At 38.4% G+C, this 23,724-nt stretch overlaps 2 protein-coding genes across 3 annotated transcripts; both read left to right on the top strand.

Moving 5' to 3' along the window:
- The first annotated feature begins 992 nt into the window (after nucleotides 1–992).
- On the top strand, nucleotides 993–2,779 carry LOC103714329 (uncharacterized). The gene is made up of 3 exons (XM_008801533.6): nucleotides 993–1,300; nucleotides 1,685–1,814; nucleotides 1,895–2,779. Exons 1-3 carry the CDS (start codon nucleotides 1,165–1,167, stop codon nucleotides 2,469–2,471), a joined length of 843 nt encoding a protein of 280 aa, XP_008799755.3. The 5' UTR covers nucleotides 993–1,164; the 3' UTR covers nucleotides 2,472–2,779.
- Nucleotides 2,780–15,212: 12,433 nt separating this feature from the next.
- Nucleotides 15,213–23,521, top strand: LOC103714328 (syntaxin-71-like). 2 transcript variants are annotated; one of them, XM_008801532.5, is made up of 9 exons: nucleotides 15,213–15,874; nucleotides 15,972–16,097; nucleotides 17,644–17,809; nucleotides 19,286–19,371; nucleotides 20,380–20,448; nucleotides 20,530–20,574; nucleotides 20,661–20,723; nucleotides 20,834–20,910; nucleotides 23,252–23,521. In XM_008801532.5, the coding sequence occupies exons 1-9, from the start codon at nucleotides 15,719–15,721 to the stop codon at nucleotides 23,265–23,267; spliced, it is 804 nt and encodes a 267-aa protein (XP_008799754.1). In that variant the 5' UTR covers nucleotides 15,213–15,718; the 3' UTR covers nucleotides 23,268–23,521. The 2 variants fall into 2 exon arrangements, with proteins under 2 accessions (XP_008799754.1, XP_088563317.1); XM_088707191.1 differs by lacking the exon at nucleotides 23,252–23,521 and having other exon boundaries at nucleotides 15,577–15,874; nucleotides 20,834–20,914.
- The last annotated feature ends 203 nt before the right edge of the window (nucleotides 23,522–23,724 follow it).

Raw genomic sequence — 23,724 nt, 5'->3', positions numbered from 1 at the left:
TAGTTCTTTTGTAACAATACAATCTTCTTAAATCTCAACATGTCATTTCTTATTATTTTCTTTTCTCACCCTTGGACGCAACGTTAACATTGCCTTTAGTGGTCATCTATTTCTCATCTGGTCTTCCAAGTAGCATGAGAAAAACACTGCACTAAGCCATGTCTATCGACCACTTTCCTGCGTCATGATCTTCGAGAACCAGGCTAGAAGGAAACTTCGCCACCCACATCACATTCACCAACCTCCAAGGAAGAAATATTACGGTTGCAAAGCTGTTTGTCATGATATCAAGTCTCCGAGTTCTTATTCCAGCTTTCTGCATCGCCTCCCGTGTCGTTTCTACATTCTTTGGTTCACACTTGCTTCATCCTCATCATCAGATAAAACAGCATATTTTAAGCAAATACAACCAATAAAATATGTGCGAAAATCTGGATCTCGTGACATTTTACTTGGTTTGATTCATAGACGCGTTCAAAAAGTGACCTTTTCCATGAAGTTTCACCTCAGAGAGATTAACTCCAAACTTTTGACCCTTTAACCACCAAGATTAAATTTCTAGGCCATGGAGAACTTTCTTCCTGTCTACTGCACAAGGAGTTCATCGCACCGGTTAGAGGCTCCACCTCGCGCCGCCCTCATGTTAATTAATTGGCCCTCGGCAGTTCTATGGATTTCTATCGAACACTTAATCTGCAACTCGACATATCAAAACCAGTACTTATAATTTCCTAATCGCAAACTTCTCCCGGGAAAGCTTCAACCACAATCTCACGAATCTCGAGGAAAGCATAGGAGTGCTTCCACGTGGATGGCGGCCGACAAAGGATGGTCCAAACTGGTGTCCATCCAGCGGTCCGGAATTCTCGACCCCGTCCATCGCTTGGCGAGCAAGAAAAGTAGCAGATGCAGGAGGGAGGGGCACGAGGTCAGAGAAAAAAAAGCCCACCCCGGTTCTTTAAATATAAAACAAGGGAAATGGCAATAGGCCGTACGCGGTCAAGCGTTTCTTCTCAGGTCTTTAAAAGGACCAGCCGGCGATCCGCGCCAAGCACCATCTGTCCTCTCCATACTTCGCAGCTTCCGTGTCTCTTCCTTTCTTTCGTGTTCTATTTCTCCTGGTTGCGGTGCTTTTTGGTGTTTTCTGGCTTTGAGAGGTCTAAGATGGGGAGAGCACCGTGCTGCGACAAGGCTAACGTGAAGAGAGGGCCATGGTCTCCAGAGGAAGATGCAGTCCTTAGAAACTATGTTGAGAAGCATGGGACTGGTGGGAACTGGATTGCTTTGCCCCAGAAAGCAGGTCTTTTCCCATGTTTTTAAGCCCTCTCGTCTCCCAGTTTCCTCCTTTTGAGCTGATACGCTTTTTGTTTCCAGCCCATGGTCGCATGCATGAAGTGTTCATCTTTCCGTTGCATATATGTTTGCCTTCCTATCATATATCGTAAATCCATAATGTTTGGAATTATGGGTGTTGTTCACCAAATTCTTCTTGTCCATAGTCCGCATTTCAGGATCAATATTAAGAAGAAAAATTAGATTTCTTTTTCAGTTTTGCTTCTTTTTTTTTAACCCTTTTGCTTGGTTCTTACAAATATTCATTGGCAATTGTTCCTTCCTCCGTATATGTGTGCGCTAAACGTGCCACCTGAACTCAGAACTCACTTCATCTGTCTCCTTGTTTCAGGACTCAAACGCTGCGGCAAGAGCTGCCGCCTCCGATGGCTTAATTACCTCCGGCCAGACATCAAGCACGGTGGCTTCACGGAGCAAGAAGACATCGCCATCTTCGCTCTCTACAACCAAATTGGAAGCAGGTACTGCAGACTCTCCACATATACATAATTCAAGCCTTTTAATTCAAAGCAAATTCGCTCATCTTTTTCTTTTGAAACAGGTGGTCTGTTATTGCTTCCAAACTGCCAGGAAGAACTGACAATGATGTCAAGAATTATTGGAACACCAAGCTCAAGAAGAAGGTGATGGCGGGACAAATTGGTCTTCCCACCACCATCACCTCCTCCTCCCCCTCCTCCTCCACCTCCACCGCCCACATTCATCACAGCCCGTCGCCGGCGCCACCACCCCAACCTCCTCTCCTCCCCGCCATCAAAACCCAGGCCTACAGCAGCGGCGAGCAACGCCTCGACACCAACGTCGACTTCACCCAGAAGCTGTACTCGGAGATCGCACAGTTCTCGACGACGGGCCTGATGGAGCAGCCCGATTTTGGTCGCAGCGTGAGCGTGTCCCCGTCGGAAGACATCTCGGCAGCCTCGTCGTCGTCCATCACAGTGGACAACAGCAGCAGCAATGGCTGCGTTAATTGGTCTACCGATGGCGTTGGTGGTTACGATGCCTTCCTCTCGGAGCTTGGTTTCGGACCGACTGGTGACTTCTTCGGTGGCTTTGGATCCCAGTGGAGGACGGAAGAGGTGTCTCCGTACTACTACTCGGACCTAGCCACCATGTGAGCTGCTATTGAGATCGAGCAACGAGGGTTTTACCAAAGTGTCACAGATTCGCAGCAAAGCCATGGAATAGAGAAGCCAGTTAGAAAGATCACAAAGTAGCTATAGAATAGTAGCAGTTCTTGACTCGGATGCTTTACTTTGTTTTCTTTGTAATTTGAATGTTGGGTTGGGCTGGTATACTGGAAACATTGGTGTAAATGAAGAGGGAAGGATTGGATTTTAGATGAAGTCATTAGAGCTTGACATCTAACTTCTGTTAATGGTGTTCCCATTTCAATTATCTATAGTTAATTACGGTCTTTAACTTCTAGAATGTTTCATGTTTCATCATTTTGAGACCTTGTCTTTTGGACCCAGGCAATGAAATGTACATGAGTGAGGCCCTGGTCAGCGAGATTGTTTTTACCTTCTGGCTGCCGCTCAGAGGAACGGGAACGGATATTTGAATATTTTATTTATTTTTAAATCTAATGTTGTAATTTCATTCGATCGGTGAATTTTCTGATCCGAACTTGATCCAAAACTGATTTTGAAATCAAGCACAACTAGATCCAAATACCCGATGGTTAATACTTTCGATACACTTTGTACACTTTGTATTCGATATAAAGTCAAATTAGAAACTTCATGAAATAATTTGGATCATCTCATATTCACTCAATAACAAATCTAGGGTACACATTATTTTGGATATATTTATTAGATGAGTTGATATGAATTATGTTATAAAAATTATGAATGATATGTTATTTGTATGAAAAAAATTGAAATAAATTAAAAAAAAAATTAAACGGCTTTCAATTTATCAATTTTGATTTGGGTTTTATGGGTTTTCTTTTGGTGATGCTTATGATTTTTGATTTCTGAAATTGTTCAGATTTGATTTTGATTTTAGAGAACAACAGTGGGTTTTCAATTTTTTCACTGACTAAACCAAATCCATCCTATTGATGTAAAACGGTCGGTTCAGAGCTCAGAAAACAAAAGAAACGCAGCCATCGGAGGCTTCCCAAAACTTCCGAGATTTCCTCTCCCATTCTTCTTTATATTTTGCCACTTGGGTTTTCATCTTATTTAAATACCAATAATATAATGGGCCCATAAGTACTTCTTATTTAGTTATTTATTTTACCTCTTGGTGGTCTTCGCTTTCTTTCATGAAAGGACAACGTGGAGGTTTGAATATGTCAGAGCATCAGTTTCGCAGAACCTTCAGCCATGCCTATCAAACTTCTCATATTTCCATGGAGTTCAATTCTTCTAAAGTCTATCTCGCAAGGTGATATTTTAATAAAGTTTTTTAATAATATTGGCCATCTTATTCATTAATGTTGCCATCTTAGTCACTGCTCATTTATCAGATATAATAATTGAGATTTCTTAGTCACAGCTGCTGCTTGGATTTTCAACAATAATACTGTAGTGATGTGGCACCTTCATAGTTTATATCATTTTGCCAGCACCGAACAATGACTTCATTTAGCACAATAATATTCCTTTCAATGCTTACAGTGAATTGTGTTGCATGCATGCACTTAATCATATTATGCCAACTGAAAATGAAGTAGACATAAGATTTGAATGGATTTAAACCTTTAGCCTGACAAAGCCGTCAGAGCTTGAACAGAAAGAGTATATAAGGATCTGTGCGGACGTGTGTTTAGTCTCATATCGATTATTCGCTGGGTAGATCTTAGGTATTTATGTAGGATCAAGAAATCAAATAATATCTTTCGGCTAACCATTTTGGGCAAGGTCTTAAGTTGTTACATACAGCCTGTTGTCATGTTAATTAGACTTCTTCCTTTTAAAACAAAATAATGATCCCATACATACGCCACACTTGCAGAAGATGTTCAAAACATACATTCATGAATAAGGAAATGAGATCCAAGAACACTCCATTAGAAATTTAGACAACAGATCGATGTAGCTTTTAGCATATGAGTTATTTTTTTCAATTTAAGATACAATAAGGGTGATTTCCAAGATAAAAAGAATACGACGAGAGTGGTTAACTTGGTTGATTTATGCATCCAAATTCTAAACTCAGCCAACCTTGGGTATTTGGTTGCAAAGATTTAGCTTTGCTGAAAAGCCCTACTTGTGTAGCCTATGCTGTTATGGAATCTTGCTCTTGCACCTATATATGTTCACTTCCAAGTGCTTCCGGTTGGTATCAATCTCATTAATTTTAACAATGTTTTTTTATTTAATGATGCCCTGACTTTAAAATCCATAGATACATGTTATTTTATGAGCTACAAACACCAAAACACGAACATCTCTTATTCTAATATAATCCTGCATTTATACATTTTGCAAGAGATAATGCTTCTTAATTTTTGCAAAGCAATGCCACATCATCCTCTTATTTAAAACAAATGCACTACTTTTAAGTTACATAAGACATTGCAATCTTGACAAGCTTCCCATTCCCAATGTTTTTGACCTTTTCTCCTAGAGCAGGGACATCATGTTAGGTGATTGATCCCATGGAACACTAGATGATTCATCCATAGAGAACCTGAAGTGTCATGAGAAAAGATTCGTGTTCGCCGACTGGTTTTGACTGGCACCTACATAATCTTTAATTAGATCTAGCATCAGCTAGGCATGGCTCGAAAATTATCTGCATGCTGGACTCTTAATTTAACCACACCGTTCGAACTAGATGAATAAGACAAATTAATAGGTCCGCGTGTTTTAGCTAAGCATGTCTTGTGCTGATTAATGAAATAAAACCCTAATGCAAACTCCCCTATAGGTAGTCACACTCTGGTATCATCATTTCATTTCATTGGACTAGGAAATAAACACATTTTAGCATTTCAACCATGGTACTCGACACGTTTCAAGTTCGATAAGCGGTCTCCTTTTAACTTGTAATACAACAAATTACGCAGACTCATGCAAGTGTAATTGTGCAAACAAGGATATAAAAACATGCAGGCCAGTTGGTGAGGGATTAGTGAGAGGTTAGTCAAGGAATGGGACCCTTAATTTTTTCCTTTCACTCACAATGACTCAAGACAGGAGAGATGATGGTGGCTGGATTGATCTTTTTATCTCTAGTTGTTTGGTCCATTAATAGTCCATGCTCGCGAATCTTTTCTCTAGACATGCAGACGAGTGGTGAGTTCACAAAGCGACGGTCGGCTGTCTTTTGGAGTGGATGCCTATAACTTTAAATTTTAATTGGGCACATAGTGCTCCAACCTGAGTGATATACAAAATAAAGGAGAAGGCAACATGTGTGCATGACTACAGTTTTTAGAAACATTGAAATATTGTAGATAGGATCATTATGTGATTCAACTTGGAAATGTTGCTTCTTAATTGAATAGGGATATAAAGTATTTACCAATTTTAAGCAGATTATACAGTTGTTCATGCTCACTCTCCCACCCGGCCCCAACAAAAAAAAGAAAAAAGAAAAAAAAAAAAAGCGAAGAGCTTGTACATATGTATACGAATCTGATATAGAGTTGTATTATCTTTTTTCGCTTATATTTTAAGCTCAACTCTACCATACAACCAAAGTAGCAGACATGTCGCTTTGCTTGTCCATTGCAAGTCCTACTTCTCTGTTGAAGAAGGAATATCTTCTCCTACCTAACAACCCTTTCTTTCTGGATGGCTGCTTATATGTCTAAAGGGAGTACCCTATGGCCAGAGGAGGGGAGTTGCCTCGAGCACTCTACGAGCTTGTATTTTTTAATTTTATTGGGTGTGTTCGTACACGCATTGTATGACTAATCCATTAAAAAAAAAAAAAGAAAAAGAAGAAGAAGAAGAAGAAAAGGAGGAAAACAACCCTTCCTTCCTCAAATTTGGTTTTACTACACTTTGGTGGAATTACAACCTTCCATCAAATTTTTCCTCCTCTTGTACGTTGCACATGTACGTACAAGCAACAAGCAGCGAACGTCTAAGGGATAAAAAGATGCAATTACGTAGCCTTTTCTATCAAAAATGGTCGAACATTGTAAGGTTTAAGAAATACTCAATCACTTGGATTTTAAAGATGCAATTTATAAAATTAATGTGATTGTGACAATATATTAAAGCTAGACGTCATTTAATAAGAAAAACTGGGTCTTTAAAGTAGAAGGTATGGATATTGCCACGTTCTGTCCCTTTTATGGTTATCCACAACTTTTGACCTGCAAATACATGCAACTTTAGTATTTTTAGTGCCATGTCTTATTCATCCACGCATCTGGTAAATAATCTCGAGCAAACTTTGCTTTGGCTCATAAACAGCCCCTATAGAACCCCACCACCCCCCCCCCCCCCCCCCCCCCCCCCCCCCCCCCCCCCCGCCGCCGCCGCCGCCCCCAACAACAAAACAAAAAGAAAAAGAAAAAAGAAAAAAAAAGAAGCCAATCTTGAAAGATATATGCTTTCATGCTACTTGACACTCACATCTAACAAGTTCTATAAGGAAATCTGTGGCTCTCCCTACGCAATATTTGGGTCCTCACGGTTATCTCACTTCTTTTGGGAGGCACCACCCTCTTATCCCTCAAGGTCAATTTTAATAAGAGTGTGATAGGAAAATGTGTCTTTAGCAGAGCAGGCTCTATTATACGAGGCGATAGTGGTGCATTATTAGCCGTAGGTAGTGTTAGAACTTTTGATACTACAATTATAATGTAATTATGCTATATACGCATTAAGAGCTTCATAGATTTATATAGAAGGAGACTCTATGCATGATAGTTATTCGATAGTTTTCTGATCCATTTCTTATTGGCAGAAGACTTCATCCACTCTCATAAGATTGTTGGTGAATGATGCGCTCATTGCTATGAATTGAGTTTTTCCATATTTACAGAAAAGTTAACAATGCAGCTGATTGAATGACATCTTATGTGGTAAACCATACAAGATCTACATTATAGGTTCTTTCGGCAATTTTTCCACTCGGCTTTTTGATATTTTATTTTCTAATAAATTTATGCTTGATTTATTTAAATCATTCAATTTATCAAAAAATATAGATCCATGTCCTGGTAGGCATGAACATATGAGGTATGTAGGATATCCATGCATCCTTGTTGAAACCTTGATCAAAATCCTCAGTTTCTCCATGGTTTATTTCCCCAAAGTCACAAGGTTAGTGGCTAGTGATGATGCGGCCAAAGATGATGTTACTTTCTTTAAGGAAGCTGCTTTCCTTTGAACAAGTGATGTAGTCAAATGCGCACGTTACCTTGACATTTGGAGCCCTACTTTTTTTCTAGGTCAAGCATGCAGCATGCAATGAATTGTTTAGAATTTGTAGGACTCCAATTTTCAGCTGTAAGGCTTGACATGAGAAAGAGCGAGTCATGGGGCAGCACCATCCCATTAATGACATGGAAAGCAAACGATTGAAGGAAGACAATTAAAGGAGGGGGCACAGCTTTAGAAATTCATCCCTTGCTTGTAATAAATTCCTAGTATACTCATGTACGGTTTGAATTTTGAAACCCTTTGTCCTTTACTGCTAGGAACCTTCCTATCATTCAAGAGATTCTACCATTATTAACTTCATTGCAGCTTACTCATTCCTATCATTGCAGCTTACTTATAAAAACAGGCCATAAATTAGTATATCCTCGGGCTTACTCGTCATAGATTGCCTTTATTTATTTATTAGGGGTAGGGTTGAAATTGGATACCGACTAAACATATATGAATTCAAATCGGGTACCAAAACCATAGATATAAATATAAATACAAATCAAATAATTAATCTTTATAATTATAAAATTAAAAATATTATTAAACAGATGATAAATAAAGTTAATAGTATGTTAATATGGTCATTTATTTTTGTAAAGTTTATAAGTACTATATGAAATTAAATAGGGTTAAAAATAGGATCGAATAGTTGTCAATTCATATCTACGTCCATTTTTCTTTAGCCGATGTGAATACGAATATAGATATTAGTCAAATGCTTAAATTTTTATCTATATTCGGATAGATCAGATACGAAAATAAATCCGGACGAATACTATTCGATCTACTTTGATCTCTATTTAGGGACAACAAAATTTTTGAAAGCTAAATATAAACTTGGGTTGGGATATATCAATAGCCGATGCCACTTGATGTCTTTAATCAAGATATCTATAAAGCCACCCAATGAAGAAGAAGCAGCAACTTAGATTCAGAGATTCTAAAATAATTGGCTTCTTCAAATTAAGGGGACGAAAAGGCTGCCCTACTATCTGTTTCCACATGTATCTCTACCTACAAATTAAACATTATAAACTCATCATAGCATTTTTTTTTTTTTTTTTGAATTTGCATGTCTCCAAGGCAGTATAAGTTGGTGAATATTCCTCTCACATTGGAAGACCTAAAAAGGCTGTTTCCTGTGAAATATTCAGGAGAGGCCTCAAACAAAACTCCTAGGCAGAAAGAAAGCAAAATCCCTCCTATAAACTTCAGTATCAAGTGGGGCCAATCAGCCTTCATTGTAGGCATTTAATTTGCTTGTCGTGAAGTAAGACTTAATCAGTGGATGCAAAATCTTAGCTTAAATTGCCTGTCTCTGTCGTCCTCGTCATAAAAATTAGACCGGGTCTTGGCTCCTCGTATATATGAAGGCATCAAGAATTGGTCAGCTGATCTAAGCCACTCAAATGATGCATTTTATATTCAAGCCACAGGTTGTTTGAATCCTTAACAAGAACATGAGCCAATTGAAATGGTAGCTTGACAAACCCCTTAGTCCATTTGTTATGTTAAAGTCAATAGCAATGACTTCTTCTATTATCTTAACCTCAAAAAATAAAAAACAGAAAAAAAACAAAAAAAGGCATCTTCTATTATATCTATCACTTTATATTCTGTCTTTTCAAGTTTAACAATCATTTTGCTCGATCGTATCTATCCGTATCCTGTGCCAAGTCAATGGATCAATCATCTTACAATTAACTTCAATCATTAGGTTCGAGATTCCCTCATGAGATGGAAGTTTCACATACAATGTTATCCTTGCTGTATAATTAATCATTATAGTAATGAAATATTAGATTAGCTGTTGCTAAGGTTTGAATTCTTCCATTAAAGTTTCAAAATGGCATCTTTCGTCCTTAGTTTTACTAGTTCGTAAAATTTTTGGGAGGAGATCGATGCTTCTTATCTGTTTTTCCTTTCAAGAAATCTTATTTGTTTATCATCTTGTCTTGAAAAAAAATAATGGTGGCTGAATTTTTTGAAGTCCTCCAAACTTAGAACTTCAGCTTTTCTTTAATTCATGTTGGATATAGTATCTCATTTTATCAATAGTTGGGCTTCAAGAATCTCTAGACCTCGTCTTTTCAAATGGCTAGAAGGGTGCCTAGCAAGTCTGACGTGCACCCATTTCAACCAACTAGAAATGCCATCATTTAAGAAGTAATTTTGGTGTTAAAAAAGCATGTACGGCCAATCACATAAAAAAAGACCCATGGATGATTTGTTAATGCATGGTTATTCGTATGCAAAACATCAAAGCATCATATTTATATATTCTCATGCAACTTTGTATATGTTCAACAATTTCTAGACCTTGTCTTTTTGAATAGCCAAGGGTGCCAAGCAAGTCCGGCACAATCTAAAATTCTAAGGTGCCCGTTTCAAACATATAGAAAGTGTTGTATTAAATTAAATATTTTAAAATTTAAAAACCGCATGCCAAACCAAGCAAACCGTAGCCAACTAAACATTTGACTTGATCAACGGCTAAATGGCAAGCATCCGCGCACAAGCAAGGAAGCAAACATGAAAAGATCCCCAAAGAAAGTAGGCCAAGACAAGTGTCATGCATCCACGCGCAAGAGTAAGCATGGAAAGACCCTCCGAAGAAGAAAAGAAGCATAGGCGGCCAAGATGTAACAAGTCGCAGGATCAAAGGAGCACAAGAAGATACGTCATCAATCCGTGAGAGGAGAGTCTGCTTCTTTTGATACGCCTAAGCCTATATAAATAGCTCTATGGATCATTTCAAATAGAATAAAAAATTTCTCTTCTCCCTCTTGTTCTTATTTTCTTCTTCACATAATTTCAATTATTTTTCTAAGTTTCTTTTGAGCTATCTGCAAGCATGAACATGCTCTTTTTTCTTTTCTGGAGGTGCACTAACAGAGTAGATGTGGTTCTGAATTGGATCGTCATATCTCTAGAAATTTGTGCCAGCGGATCCATATGTGGGGGGCATAAACTTTTTTGGAACAGCGCGTCAGCGTGCTTCGATCCACATGCCATCTTCTTTTATTTCTTTATTTTATTATTCTATTTTTAAGTAAATAATTTGCCAGTATATTCTTCTTATTTAGTGTATATGCTTTGGTTTAACAGAAAGATCATAATTTGAGAAGCAAATTTGGTGGTAAAAGAAATACATGCATGGTTAAACGTATCAAAATAACCAAAGCATGGATGGATTTATAAATATATGGTTATAGGCATGCCTGCTTATGCATCATTTGCAATGAATCCATGCACATGTAGCTTTTTGTTTCCTTCCCCCCTCATGGTAGTCATTCACACATGAAGACTTTGTTGCAATTCAAGAGAAGAATGACTTGTGTTGGCATAAGTTACAGTCACTCGGGCAAATTGTCGTCTTCTCAAATTAGGGAGTGAAGTACAAGTGTTCGAAAAAGTGATGCAAGATCTTAGAAAATCTCCTTAAAAGTAAAGCATTGTGGCCTTTGACAAGTAGGGTCTCCTTATTGCACAACTTTCTTCCTATAATGCGTCTTCGCTGGCCCCCTCCTTGATGCCATTAAAATAAACTTTGATGATTCTAACTCTTTTCCATGTGACATTTGGAAGACTAAGGATGCTAAGATCCTATTTGGGGAAGCTGTTGGCAATAGAATTTTTGAAAGTAGAGTTGTTGGAAGTAGAGCTGTCTAACGTAGAGCTTTTATAAAAAAACTATTTGCTGTTTGGTAACTATATTTCTAAAGTGCTATGCCACTTTAACATGTGTTTGGTAAACAAACTGAGAAAGTACTTTTGTATGACAAAATGACCATAAAGGACATTACTAGTATCATACAACAGAGCATAATAAAATATAATATGTATTAATATATAAATATATAATATTAATGTAATGTAATATAATATTATTATAATATAGTACTATAATATTGTATACTATAGGATAATAATTTAATATAATATAAATTATTTAATATAACTGTTGGGGGAAAACCCAAGTCCCGCCAGCCCGGAGGCGCTCGACCAGAAAGGAGCGCCGACCAGAAAGGCGCCGACCAGGAAGGCGCTCGACCAGAAAGGAGCGCCAACCAGAAAGGAGTGCCCGACCAGAAAGAAGCGCCGACCAGGAAGGCGCCCGACCAGGAAGGCGCCGACTAGAACGCGCCGACCTCACAACGCTCGAATTGGAGGCACCCCACTGGGCAACTGGCTCAGCTCGGCACCCGACCAGGTGCCGAGCCCTAAAAGTGCCTTGTCCAAATATTCGACCCCAGCCTAATCCCTTAGAGAGAATCTGACAACTGGATACCCAACTCCACCGTACTCTGCTACCGTCATCAAGCCATTAAGGCACGTGACCTCCGCCGGCCTTCGGCACGCCCTATCATTAATGCGTGTGACCCCTGCGGGCCTCCAATGCACTCAACCATTAATGAACACGGCTCAAGATGATCTCCGGATCACCAGACTATCAAAGCGTATGGCTCTCCCTGATCACCGGTTCACTCAGCAATTAATGCACTTGTTATCTACGAACCCCAGGCCTGCCACGACCGGCGGTTCAACCACTCCAATAGGTCCAATCAACCATGACAATTCGCTGACTCCGGTCTGATCCGGTCTTATTCTCCACAACGCCATTAATGAGCATGATCATGCCCAATTATCACGAAAAAGACAATTTGCCCTGTCACCTCTCAGGTAACATAATGTCCTTCTATAAAAGGGAACCTGGGAAAAAAAAGAAAGGGGACAGACACAAGAACAAACATTCTCCTCTTTTACTCCACTCATATACTAGCCCCCCCTCTGACTTAAGCATCGGAGGGCCGGCGCCGGAGATCCCGGCCACCGGCTTCTTGCAGGACTCCCCAGGAGGACGCCACCAGCTGACGCGCCGCCACCTACCGTTCCAGCAGCGGAGCCCCTCCCCTCTCAGCCGACGGTCGCCCCCGGGTCCAATTTCCAGCAACAATAACATATCAATGTATTATGATATAATATAATATTATATTATATTATAGTATAATATAATAATAAATGTATAAAATATTATAATTATTAGTGTAAAATCATTTTTCATCCTTCTGATGACCCTTTATCTCTCTAACAAATTTTTAGCTAGGTGATAAAATTAGTTAAATAATTACTAATATTTATTTTTATTTATTTACTTATTTATTTTATTATTTTATGTCATCGAAATATAATTATTTATTGTCTTATTTATTTATTCATTCATTCATTTATATACATATTTATTTATGCATTTATTTATTATCTTATTTATCATCATAGAGGACAGATTATTTACCACTCATTCATCATTTCCCATTTTAATTTATTTATTTATTGTTATTTCATTTCATTTAAATACATCTATTATCTTAATTTTCTATATATTTAATTATATAATAATAATTATTATTATTAATATTTTCTTTTCTTTTTTTCTTTTTTCTCTCTTCTCCTCTTCTTCTCTTTATTTTATTAATTTATTTATTTATTTAATCCCTCCTTCCCTCTTTTTTCTTCCGCAAGGGGAGATTGGGATCGGGAGGACCGGGCAGCAGCCGGCGGCGCCCCCTCGGCCGCGCCTGTGGCCGATGCCCGCGGCCGGGCGTGCGACTTTGCGTCGGTTGTGCGGGATCCGGCCCATTTCTCCCTTTCTTCCTCGGAGCTTACTCGTCCTGAGAACCCCCTCCTCCCTGTTTCCTCCTTGCCCTTGGACCGGGATGTCGCCAGATCTGGGCACTCCAATGGCCTGATGTTTGCCGCCATCCTCGCTTATGCTGGGTTCTACCTTCGGTATCCTCCGTTGGCGCCTCTCCTCGTTCCTCCTCCCTATTTCCTCCTTGCCCTCGGACCGGGATGTTGCCAGACTGGGCACTCTGGTGGCCTGATGTTCGCCGCTGTCCTCGCTCATGCTGGGTTCTACCTTCGGTATCCTCTGTTGGTGCCTCTCCTCGTTCCTCTTCCATGTTTCCTCCTTGCCCTCAAACCCGGATGTCGCCAGAACTGGGCACTCCGATGGCCCGATGTTCGCCGCCGTCCTCGCTCATACTGGGTTCTACCACCGGTATCCTCCGTTGGCGCCTCTCCTCGCTGGACTTCGGCGTTGAGAAGGAGAAGGAGATAGAGAGAGGGAGGGAGGGGGAGAGAGAGAGAGAGAGAGAGAGAGAGAGAGAGAGAGGAGATGGTGAGAGAGGAAGAGGTGGTGGGATGGAGAATTTTAGGAGGAAAAATGAACTTTTAAATAGGAGTATTTTGGTAAAAAATAGTTTTCCGACAAAACTGAAAACAGCGTTTTAGGAAAGCTCCAAAATGGAGCTTCTCCTAAAAAGCTGTTTTTAGCTTCCCGAAATTTTTACCAAACACTCTTTTTCATTCAAAAGTACTTTTAGAGGGTTAGAAAGTGCTTTTTAGCCCTCCAAAAGCTCCTCCAAATAGGGTCTAAGTCGGCATCTTCTACATTACATATTTTGCATCGCAAGAGGTCTTACGGTCTTAGATAGCCACCATGTCATCTATCTCGAAGACGAACAAACAGTTGTCCTCAATCTCGTAAAATATTGTGTTTAGCACCAATCATGATGTGTTCAAATTCTTGAGATAAATGACAGCTATCCATCTTCGAGATAGATGATGTGGTGGCTATCCAAGGCCATACAACTGTGCACCGTAGAAGATCCGATCCGATGCTTGCACTTTCTATTAAGGCATCCCGTATTTTTCGAGAGGGGGATCGGCCAGCTGATTTGTTAGCCAAGATGTGGCGTCGATGCCGTCTTCCAGGACCATAATTCCCTTCCTTTGGACCTGCATAACTGTTCCTTTCTAATAAGTTTTCTTAAATGTTAGCCTCCCCTCTTGCCAAAAATAAAAAGGGCCCATGATCAACATGCCTGTAGTATAGGCCTCATCAGTAGAACCTTGGCCCATTTAGGTGGACGAGATGAGTAAGGCCCATTTGGCTTGTGGCACGGTTCCATAAGGGCAATCAAACTGGATATCTCTAGCTAGGGGTGCAAGTGAGTCTGATGGACTGAGATCCAATACAAGTCCAGCTTAAAGTAGACTAATTTGTACTCGAAATTAATATCCATGAATGCATATGTTTCTCCTTTCGTTTGGCCCAACTTGACATGCGAAAATTAGTCCAGAAGCCTGGATTTGTTTTTTAAAAACTCTGATCTGACATGAAGGAAACACGGGCCGATTCTCACCCACCAAATGATGGGTTTCTTCCAAAAGTCCAAATGTTAGACCTGAGGGCTGAGACTTGAGGACCAATTTAATTATTCAGTGATATTGCACAAAGCTAGTTATTTGCGTACCAAAACTTTATTTGTGACCGTGACACGAGAGAGTTGGATGATTGTGGCGATGCGAGCCAGGTATCAATGGATTCAGACAATTTTTCAATGTGCACATAATCACCACCCAAAACATTTATTTATTTATTAATAATAATAATGAATAAAATAACGCTCCAGATTAAAACCCTAAACTATCTGATGGTACCCAACCTTATTTGGCTCGATTCAAAAAGGCCAGCTCTACTCCGGTTTCACAACGCCAACCCCTCGGGTTGCCCCGCCCTTCTCCGGCTCAACGGCTCTTCCGTCTATTCTAACTATATTAGGGTGGCAAAAGGAAAACTCCGTCGACGTTTGCCACGCTTGGAGTAGTAATTGGTTGTTTCCCACGGGATAACCCCACATCGTTCCCTTAATCCATCCATTAAAGACATTCCACATGGCCTTGGAGCATTTGGTGACATGTTTGGGCTCTATATCACAAAGACGCAACCACAATCGTTTAATCTTTTTGCCCCGGTTGGAGAAATTAAGGAGACGCTAAAAAAGGCTGTGGAAACTCGCTGTCCCCTTTTCCTTCCTTTCCCTCTGTCTCCTCTTCTTCCTCGCGAATTAATCCCGAGAGGAAACGAATCATTCGAGGTCGAGGCGAGATCCGAAATTCCGAATCCCAAACCCTAAGACGGTGGAGGAGGGAAGGGAAAGGAGGGAAAGATGAGCGTGATCGATATATTGACGCGCGTCGACGCGATCTGCAAGAAATACGACAGATACGACGTCGAGAAGCAGCGCGCAGAGAACATCTCCGGCGATGATGCCTTCGCCCGCCTCTTCGCCGCCATCGAGTCCGACATCGACGCCGCTCTCCAGGTCCTCCTTCTCTTTCTCCCTTCCAGGGTTTCTTTTCCCTGATGTTTCCTTAGGGGCGCATCTTTTCTTGTCCCTGATTGGTGGATCTGTTGTGTAGAAAGCGGAGATGGCGGCCGGGGAGAAAAACAGGGCGGCGGCGGTGGCGATGAATGCCGAGATCCGGCGCACCAAGGCCCGGTTGATGGAGGAGGTGCCCAAATTGCAGAGGTTGGCGCTCAAGAAGGTCGGCTCCTTTGTCATTCTGTTCTTTTTAATTAAATATTTCCTGAAAATTACGGTTCTTTTTTTAGTTTCTGCTTTTTGAATTGTAGATTTTGGTATGTTGAGAAACAATGCAATTTTCGTTCAAAAAAAAAAAAACACACAGAGAGAGAGAATCAATGCAGCTACTTTGAAGGATCTGTGAATCGTTTCATTTGGTATTCGCGTAAATTTGGAAATAAATTTTGCTTACTTCCTATCCCATTTTCATGAATATGGTAATTTATTATCTGTATGTACCTGTTCTTCTGGATGGATGGAAATAACTGAAGTGATGAACTTGCAGGACGCTTTCAAAAATTGAAGGCCTACTTACTAATTGAAATGGGGCAGGTTTTTGATTTGTATAGGGTAGTAGGAGGGGGTTAGGGTTCAGAATGAGAATTGAGAAAACGTATCAAATACTTGATGATTCCAGGGGTTTTCTGAAAGAGATCATTATAAGGAATTACAATATAGCTGTGTGTTTTGGGAGTTCTATCTAATCATGTTGTATCAACTACCAAATCACTCAATAGTGGTATTGAATGCAAGTTGGAACTGTTTGAAATTGGTGTTTCGACCTTGATTGGTATTGGAAGTTCGAACCTTGTTGGGTTATTGCTCTTTTAGTTAAATCTTGTTGAAGGTGCTCTTTTCAAGAATCTTCTAGCTGGCCTTCAATATGGCAGTTGTGATCTTGATTGCTACAAGATTGATCTGGGAAGAGCTTTTGGTGTCCTGGACATGGATGTTGCCTTATGGAGTGTTGTAAACTTGTCGCACCATTGACTCCCTTTATGAAATTTTATGAATTGATTACAGGATTAACTTTTATGTATGGATGCCCAGGTAAAAGTTGCAAGCAATAATGATGATGATATTTGTTGTCCTAGGTGTGATAGAATTTTTTTTTTATAGATTATCATATGTTGATTTGTATATGAAGCCTGACACTCTCGATGAAGCTTAATTTCTTACTATCTCTTTGTTTTATGCATGTTTGAAATTGGGTAACTACTCTCTCTGATTAGTTGTCAGTTTGAAAACTGAACTCAAAATTGAGACCATAAAGAATCTCTATTTCGTTCTTAGTTCCGCCATAGTATTAGCATTTTGTCTCATCTGTGTCAAACTATTAATACTTAAGTTATTTACCACACATATTGTCTCGGTTGGTTTTTGGATCTTAGAAGTCTTATCCTCCCCATTGCATGCATGATTGATGCCTAGTTACTAATTTGTATATTTAACTAGAAAATTGACTCTATTATGCTTACATATTGATAGTGAATCTCAATATTAGGAAACTATAGAATCAGACATTGAACTGTCTCGGAGTTTCCAAGTTCAATGACCGTTACATATTTATGTAAAGTAATTTGCTTTTGACTTTTTAGTAAGTTGTGTTTTGCCTCTTAGGTTTCTCCTGATCATTAATTCTGTATGAAATTATATGTAGTAAAACAGCTGATGCATCTCACAAGATTCGTTTTGTGGTATATTGATTTGATGCAAGTCTATTACAGGTCAAAGGTCTTTCAAAAGAAGAACTTGCAACACGGAATGATTTGGTTCTCGCACTACCAGAGAGGATCCAGTCGATTCCAGATGGGAGCACAACTGGCAACAAACAAACTGGAGGCTGGACTGCTTCGGCTTCTCGCCAAGAAATTAAATTTGACTCAACTTCAGGTTATCAGTTTATGGCTTACTAAAGCCTACTTATTTTGACATTATTTGCAAATTTTTAGTTAAAAGTAATGATGATAGAGATAATGTAATCAAATGACACTATGTGAATTTTTATTTTTTTTTATATCTAGAACCTTGTTCACATCTATTTGTCTTCTCGGAGTGTTTCTTTTGTAAGTTTGCCAAGGTTTCCAGATGTCTTGTTAGCTGACCCTATTTGGTCCTCTAGATGGCTATATACATATAATTTCCAAAATGATCGGATGGATTCCTGAGTTTCCCTTCTAAACTTATATTTGCATGTGCACACAACTGATGGCAATCTCATTTTCAGTAATATCACTGAATTATTCAGCTACTTCTGACAACTATAACAAATTCATTTGAAAACAGTGATAAAACCATTTGTTTGAGTACTTTGGATGTACCACTACATAAAATGGGTCTAGAGATGGGACGAGACATGATACTGGAGCTGATTTTTTGACCAGTGATATTTGTGATATGCTACATGTTGAAGGACTCTTGTGCTATAGTACATGTGTAGCATGTAGCCACATACTGATGAAGGCCAGTTAACTAATTTTTTTATTTAAAGTTGGTTTGTGTTAATTAGGAGTTAATATGACCATTTTTTCAACATGAATTTGCCTGATTCGCTGTTAGGTAATGATGTAGCAAATGGAATATCTATAGGGAACCAGAAATACAAACGAGAACCCTTGTTTTGTATGAAGTTTTCTAGGGCAAAAAACTGAACAAGTATCATGACTAAGGCTTGTGGTCGAACAAAAACATTGTCTCAAATATTTGCATTAAATAAATAATGTGGTTTATCATGGAAATAAAGCTGTGGTAGATGGCCAGAGTCGTTAGATATACTTTCATGAATATGTAGTGGGCAGTAAGGAATTCTATAGCTAGGGTCGTTGTGCTAGCTGTTTTTTAGATAACAAAATGGATTACCTTAGCTGTAAGATTTCACTATTTTAATCTTTCATTCTTGATAATACTTGTGGCTTTCAAATGCTCTCATACCTAACTAACTAGAATTTTCTAGCATCTGTGTTACATGCACTTTAGAATTTTGCTCCTACATGCTTTGCAGTACTTGCAAAATCCAGCCCCTGCTCCACCCTGCCACCCCCGCTTTTTTCAAGTCAATATTTATTTCATTGGTGCCAGGATCTATTATAATAAGTTATTTCGACCCTAATATTTCATTTTACAAGTTTGTTTGTCATTTAGTTCTTGTATTCTGCAAACCAAATAAGCTAATGTTCATTATTTTACATCACATATGTTATTAGTTTATGCCACATTCTAAAGTTTGCTGCGCCTTTCCCTGCTCTCACATCAGCGTCTGCTCATATGTGTTCTAATTCAGGAAATTGAGTTCAATATGAGAGCAAATGACCATTCCTAACCTTTTCTTCTTTTCCTTCTTTTCCTTTTTTTTATTTTAAATCTATGTAGATGGAAGATTTGACAGTGAGTACTTTCAGCAAACTGAAGAATCCAGCCAATTCAGGCAAGAGTATGAGATGCGCAAAATGAAACAGGCAAGTATTTTTGTAATTATACCTTATTTTATTTGTGACTTCTGGTTTTACAACTACAACATGTTAAATCAAACATTCAATATGCTTTGTAAAAGTTTATCTACTATAGTACTGTTTAACAAGGTCTCTTCAGAAAAACAATTTTAGCTCAAATTTGGATGGATTTCCTAATGCACTGCAGATTGCATGATTGCCTTTTTATATGTTCTCTTTCATCATACCTGTCCTTGTCTTTCTTAGAATTTAGTTGAACTCTCACATTTTCCCCATCCTGATATGTGGATGTTGTCCTTGGTCTACCCTTCAACTTCTTTGGGTTGACTCTGTGTATGCATGCAACGAAATTTCACATCATTGAAATCTTGTTTCCCAATACATTTGGCACACTTACAACATGCCCAGTCTTCCATGTCATGCAATTCTGCCCAAGCTTCAGCCATCTTTTTCTTGCATTGTGGGGTGTTTAATTTCGTTCATTGACTCAAAACATATTAACAATGGTCCCTTTTTTTTCGTTGGATAGATTTCGTTTCCTTTTCTAGATTTAACTTTTCATAGCTCTGCCATGTTAGAATTCTCAAATTCGGTCTGTTTCCTTTTTTCATGTGGGCTTGATCATTCTTGACATCTCGTAGTCATCTTGTGTGACCTTTTCGCTCTCATCTTAGTTTTTTGTTTATGTTACCTTTTTGGCTGGCTCTGGTAATTTTTCTCTGAGTTGTTTACCTTTTTACAAGCTACATGCTTGGTGATCAAATTATGATTGACATTGTCTCGCTCGTTGATCCTTGGGACACAAGCATCACCATTCATTCTCTAATCTAACTCTCATTGGCAACTCAACATTCTATATAAACATTTAAGCCTGTCACTGGTCGGGTTTGGATTGGTTATGTTTTGCAGAATGATGATTCTAGGAGCACATCTTTGTCTAATAAGCATATGGTTTGCAGAATAACATTTTACTACTAAATCTCCTTGCTAACGGGGTTGTTAATATGGTTGCAGGATCAAGGTTTGGATGTTATATCTGAAGGTTTGGATACACTGAAAAACATGGCCCATGATATGAATGAGGTTGGCTGGTGCTTGTTATACATGCTAGATATTATGAGAGATTTAGGACTTAACTCTTTAGTCTTTACTTTATTTGTGCAGGAAGTGGACAGGCAAGTCCCTTTGATTGATGAGATTGACACCAAGGTTGGATATTCTGCCTTTATTAAAGTCATATACTTTTAGGAGCAAAACTTAGCTTAGTTATGCATTGATGAGTATATGTCTTACAGGTGGATAAGGCTACTGCAGACCTTAAAAATACTAATGTGAGACTGAAGGAGACTGTTAACCAGGTACCCTTTACTCTTCTAAATGGCATATACGCCTTGTTAACATGCAAACTAATTAGATTCAAAGTACTTCTGGTTTAGCTTTAGCGAGTTTGCTTTTGAATTTGTTTCAGCTGAGATCCAGTCGCAATTTTTGCATTGATATCATCCTGCTTTGTATTATTCTGGGAATTGCTGCTTATCTATACAAGTAAGTATCTTTTGCACTTGATTTTCAGTAATTTTACTTATCCTGAAAATAGGTGTATTGCATTTTCCTTCTTTATAATCCCAAAAGAAATGTTTGTCTTACCACATTGGATTTTTTTTTTTATTTTGGTGGAAACCATGTTGAGTGTTGATGCTTGAGACAATGATTAATTTTTTAATCATTATAACTTTCTATTCTTCTCTTTATTTTGACGTTTTCATTGTTGGCATTATGGAAATTTTCATATGACATGTTTTGCTTGGCACCTCTTATGGCGTCTGCATACAGGGCTGGTACCAGGTGTTGGATCTCCTGCATAGAAATGATGACATGAATATATATGCACTTGTTCGCATTGCATGCACATATTATACTTACATGCTTCTACAAATAATAATAAACTATTACTCAGGAGACTGATTGCAGATCACATTCATGTTGGTGGAGTAACTCATTTGACGAAGTATATAACTTATATAAAGAACCTATGAGTTTGTATGTGCAGTGGAACCATTAGTTGAAGCATATATCTGCCACATTATTTTCCTTGTACTTCGTAAAAATTTCTGATTTTTTGTAATTATACTTAGTATTAAGTTGCTGGAGTAAAGTTGAAAATTATCTAGCAATACCAGTACTGTTATATACAGACAGGCTATGTATAAAACTCTAAAGTATAATAACCATCTAACATTAAAACATTCATAGGCCCTATAATAATCGCATAGTTTGATTTTTTTTCTCATCGATATATTTTGGAGTCTTATGAAAGATAAGAGAAGCCACGTGCTTCTATTATTATTAAAAGTTAAAAAGCCACTAAAGCATGTCCTATTGATCTTCTGCTGGTGATCATTGATATTTCATTATTAAAATCATATGCAAGCGTTTCACTATATATAATAAATAATCATGTTTATACAGATCCATTGATTTATATTCCACATTTCCTATGCATCATCCCTTGGGATTTATTTTATGCATGGACAACATTGTCTTGACGTATGTATAGACATCCTCTTACGTGAGCCTTCTCAACACATATTTTAGAAGCCCTAGGTTTTTCTGATGTTCCCGCCTCTATTCAGATCCAACCATTGTCCTTCTAATATTCTCAAATTACGTTTATTATTAGATGCATGTGTTGATTTTATATCTGTGATAAATTAGCCGTCTATGGACCCTAGGATGGTACCAATGCATCCACTGTTCTATTCGTGGGCTGTATCATGTGTAACAGCCCTTCACCAAATATACAATAGTTGCGGGTGCATTTTGGAATTTTCAGTTGTTTTATATTTTGGTCATGGTTAGGTGGGAGGGGAGTGGGTGAATCTATTTTTGGATAATTCTCATGCCTTGTTATTTCAAATAGTGCATGAAATATTATAGTTAGTTGACTAAATTTCAGATTTTCATGTTACGGATGAATGCCTCAAAGTAGAATATATGCGGATGAATTCATATCTAATTCAATATGGACAGAGTTTGGATAAGGGGGTTTCAACCCTTTTTTTATTGAAGCATGCTAGTATTGCTTGTACGTCAATGCACAATCATACTAGTGTTGGTGATTTGTCCATCAAGCCATCTTATGGGTCTGACAATCCTCCTTGGGGTTAGAGCCAGCCCAACTACTCTATTTTTTTCAGGACATCACCTGTGCTATTTATGTATAATCTTCAAGTAATATAGATTGCAATGTGGTTTATTATTATTATTATTATTATTATTAATTTATTATTTATTTTAGGGAATGTCCTTCCAATCAAGATCATGTTTCAAAGAAATTATTTTTTTCCTTTGATTAAAGAATCAAGAAAATGTAAGAATTTATTTCCATTGCTTAGCAATAACATTTCTCAATATACAAGTCGATGCACATATATGTTAGGTCATTAATTTTCATGATCTAGTCCAACGAGAGATGGTGATTCCTTTGTTGGCTGGAGAATTAGAGGGGTGGTATTCCAATCTTCCAGTTAATACAGGAATTCTCTGTAGGACACATTTGTGTAGGTTACTCGAATGAAGTCTTTGAAGATGTTCCACTTGGATAGTTACTGAGATGGTAAAAGAGAAAGTACAATGTCCCGTCTTTCTTGAGATCTGTATTAAAATTGATTTCATAAACTTGGTACGGTTTCTTTTGGATTTAGTTGAGTTGAACTCAGCATGATGATTATTACCAAAAAAACTGTTCCGATTATTTTAGCGAAAGTGCTCTGCAGACACTCTTGCTACTATTACGGTACCAGAAAATCTCTTCAGCACTTTTTGGTTTCAAGATTTTATCCTGTCCTTATTGGATTTGTTTACTGTTATTTCTTTTTTGTTGCAGTGTATTGAAAAAGTGAGATACTTTCTGGTACCATTGCTTGGTCTTGCAGCTGACCAGGAGAATGTGATTCAAATGGGCCAAGATGTTATGTACTCATCCGTGTTTCCCCGTTATTTTCTGCTTGTATATTTGTTTTCAAACCAAAACACAGAGACATGTTTGAGTTTTCCGGATATTACAGGAAAGTCGTGGCTTGTGTATTAATAGTTCGAATGTTGGTGTCTTTTGCTTTATATACAGCCTACGGACGAAAGGATGTTTGCAGTTCGATGCCCAGCTGTACTCTTATGCATCATTTAGCCTACAAAATTTAAGATAATTGGCGATGCTCAAGGTATTCTTACAGCTCACACTGACACTGCTGGATGCAAAGAAGTTGGATATTTGGGTTCATACTGTGATCAGCTAGTTAAATCTAATGACAAATATATCATGATCAACTTGTCGTCATCTCAAATTAGCCTATGCAACAA

The sequence above is a fragment of the Phoenix dactylifera genome, chromosome 1, assembly GCF_051530095.1.
Source record: "Phoenix dactylifera cultivar Ajwa chromosome 1, Ajwa_hap1_PhDact_Kaust_v1.1, whole genome shotgun sequence".
Lineage (NCBI taxonomy): Eukaryota > Viridiplantae > Streptophyta > Magnoliopsida > Arecales > Arecaceae > Phoenix > Phoenix dactylifera.
The sequence above is the reverse complement of the archived record's forward strand: the minus strand, read 5'-3'. Positions and strand labels throughout refer to the sequence as shown.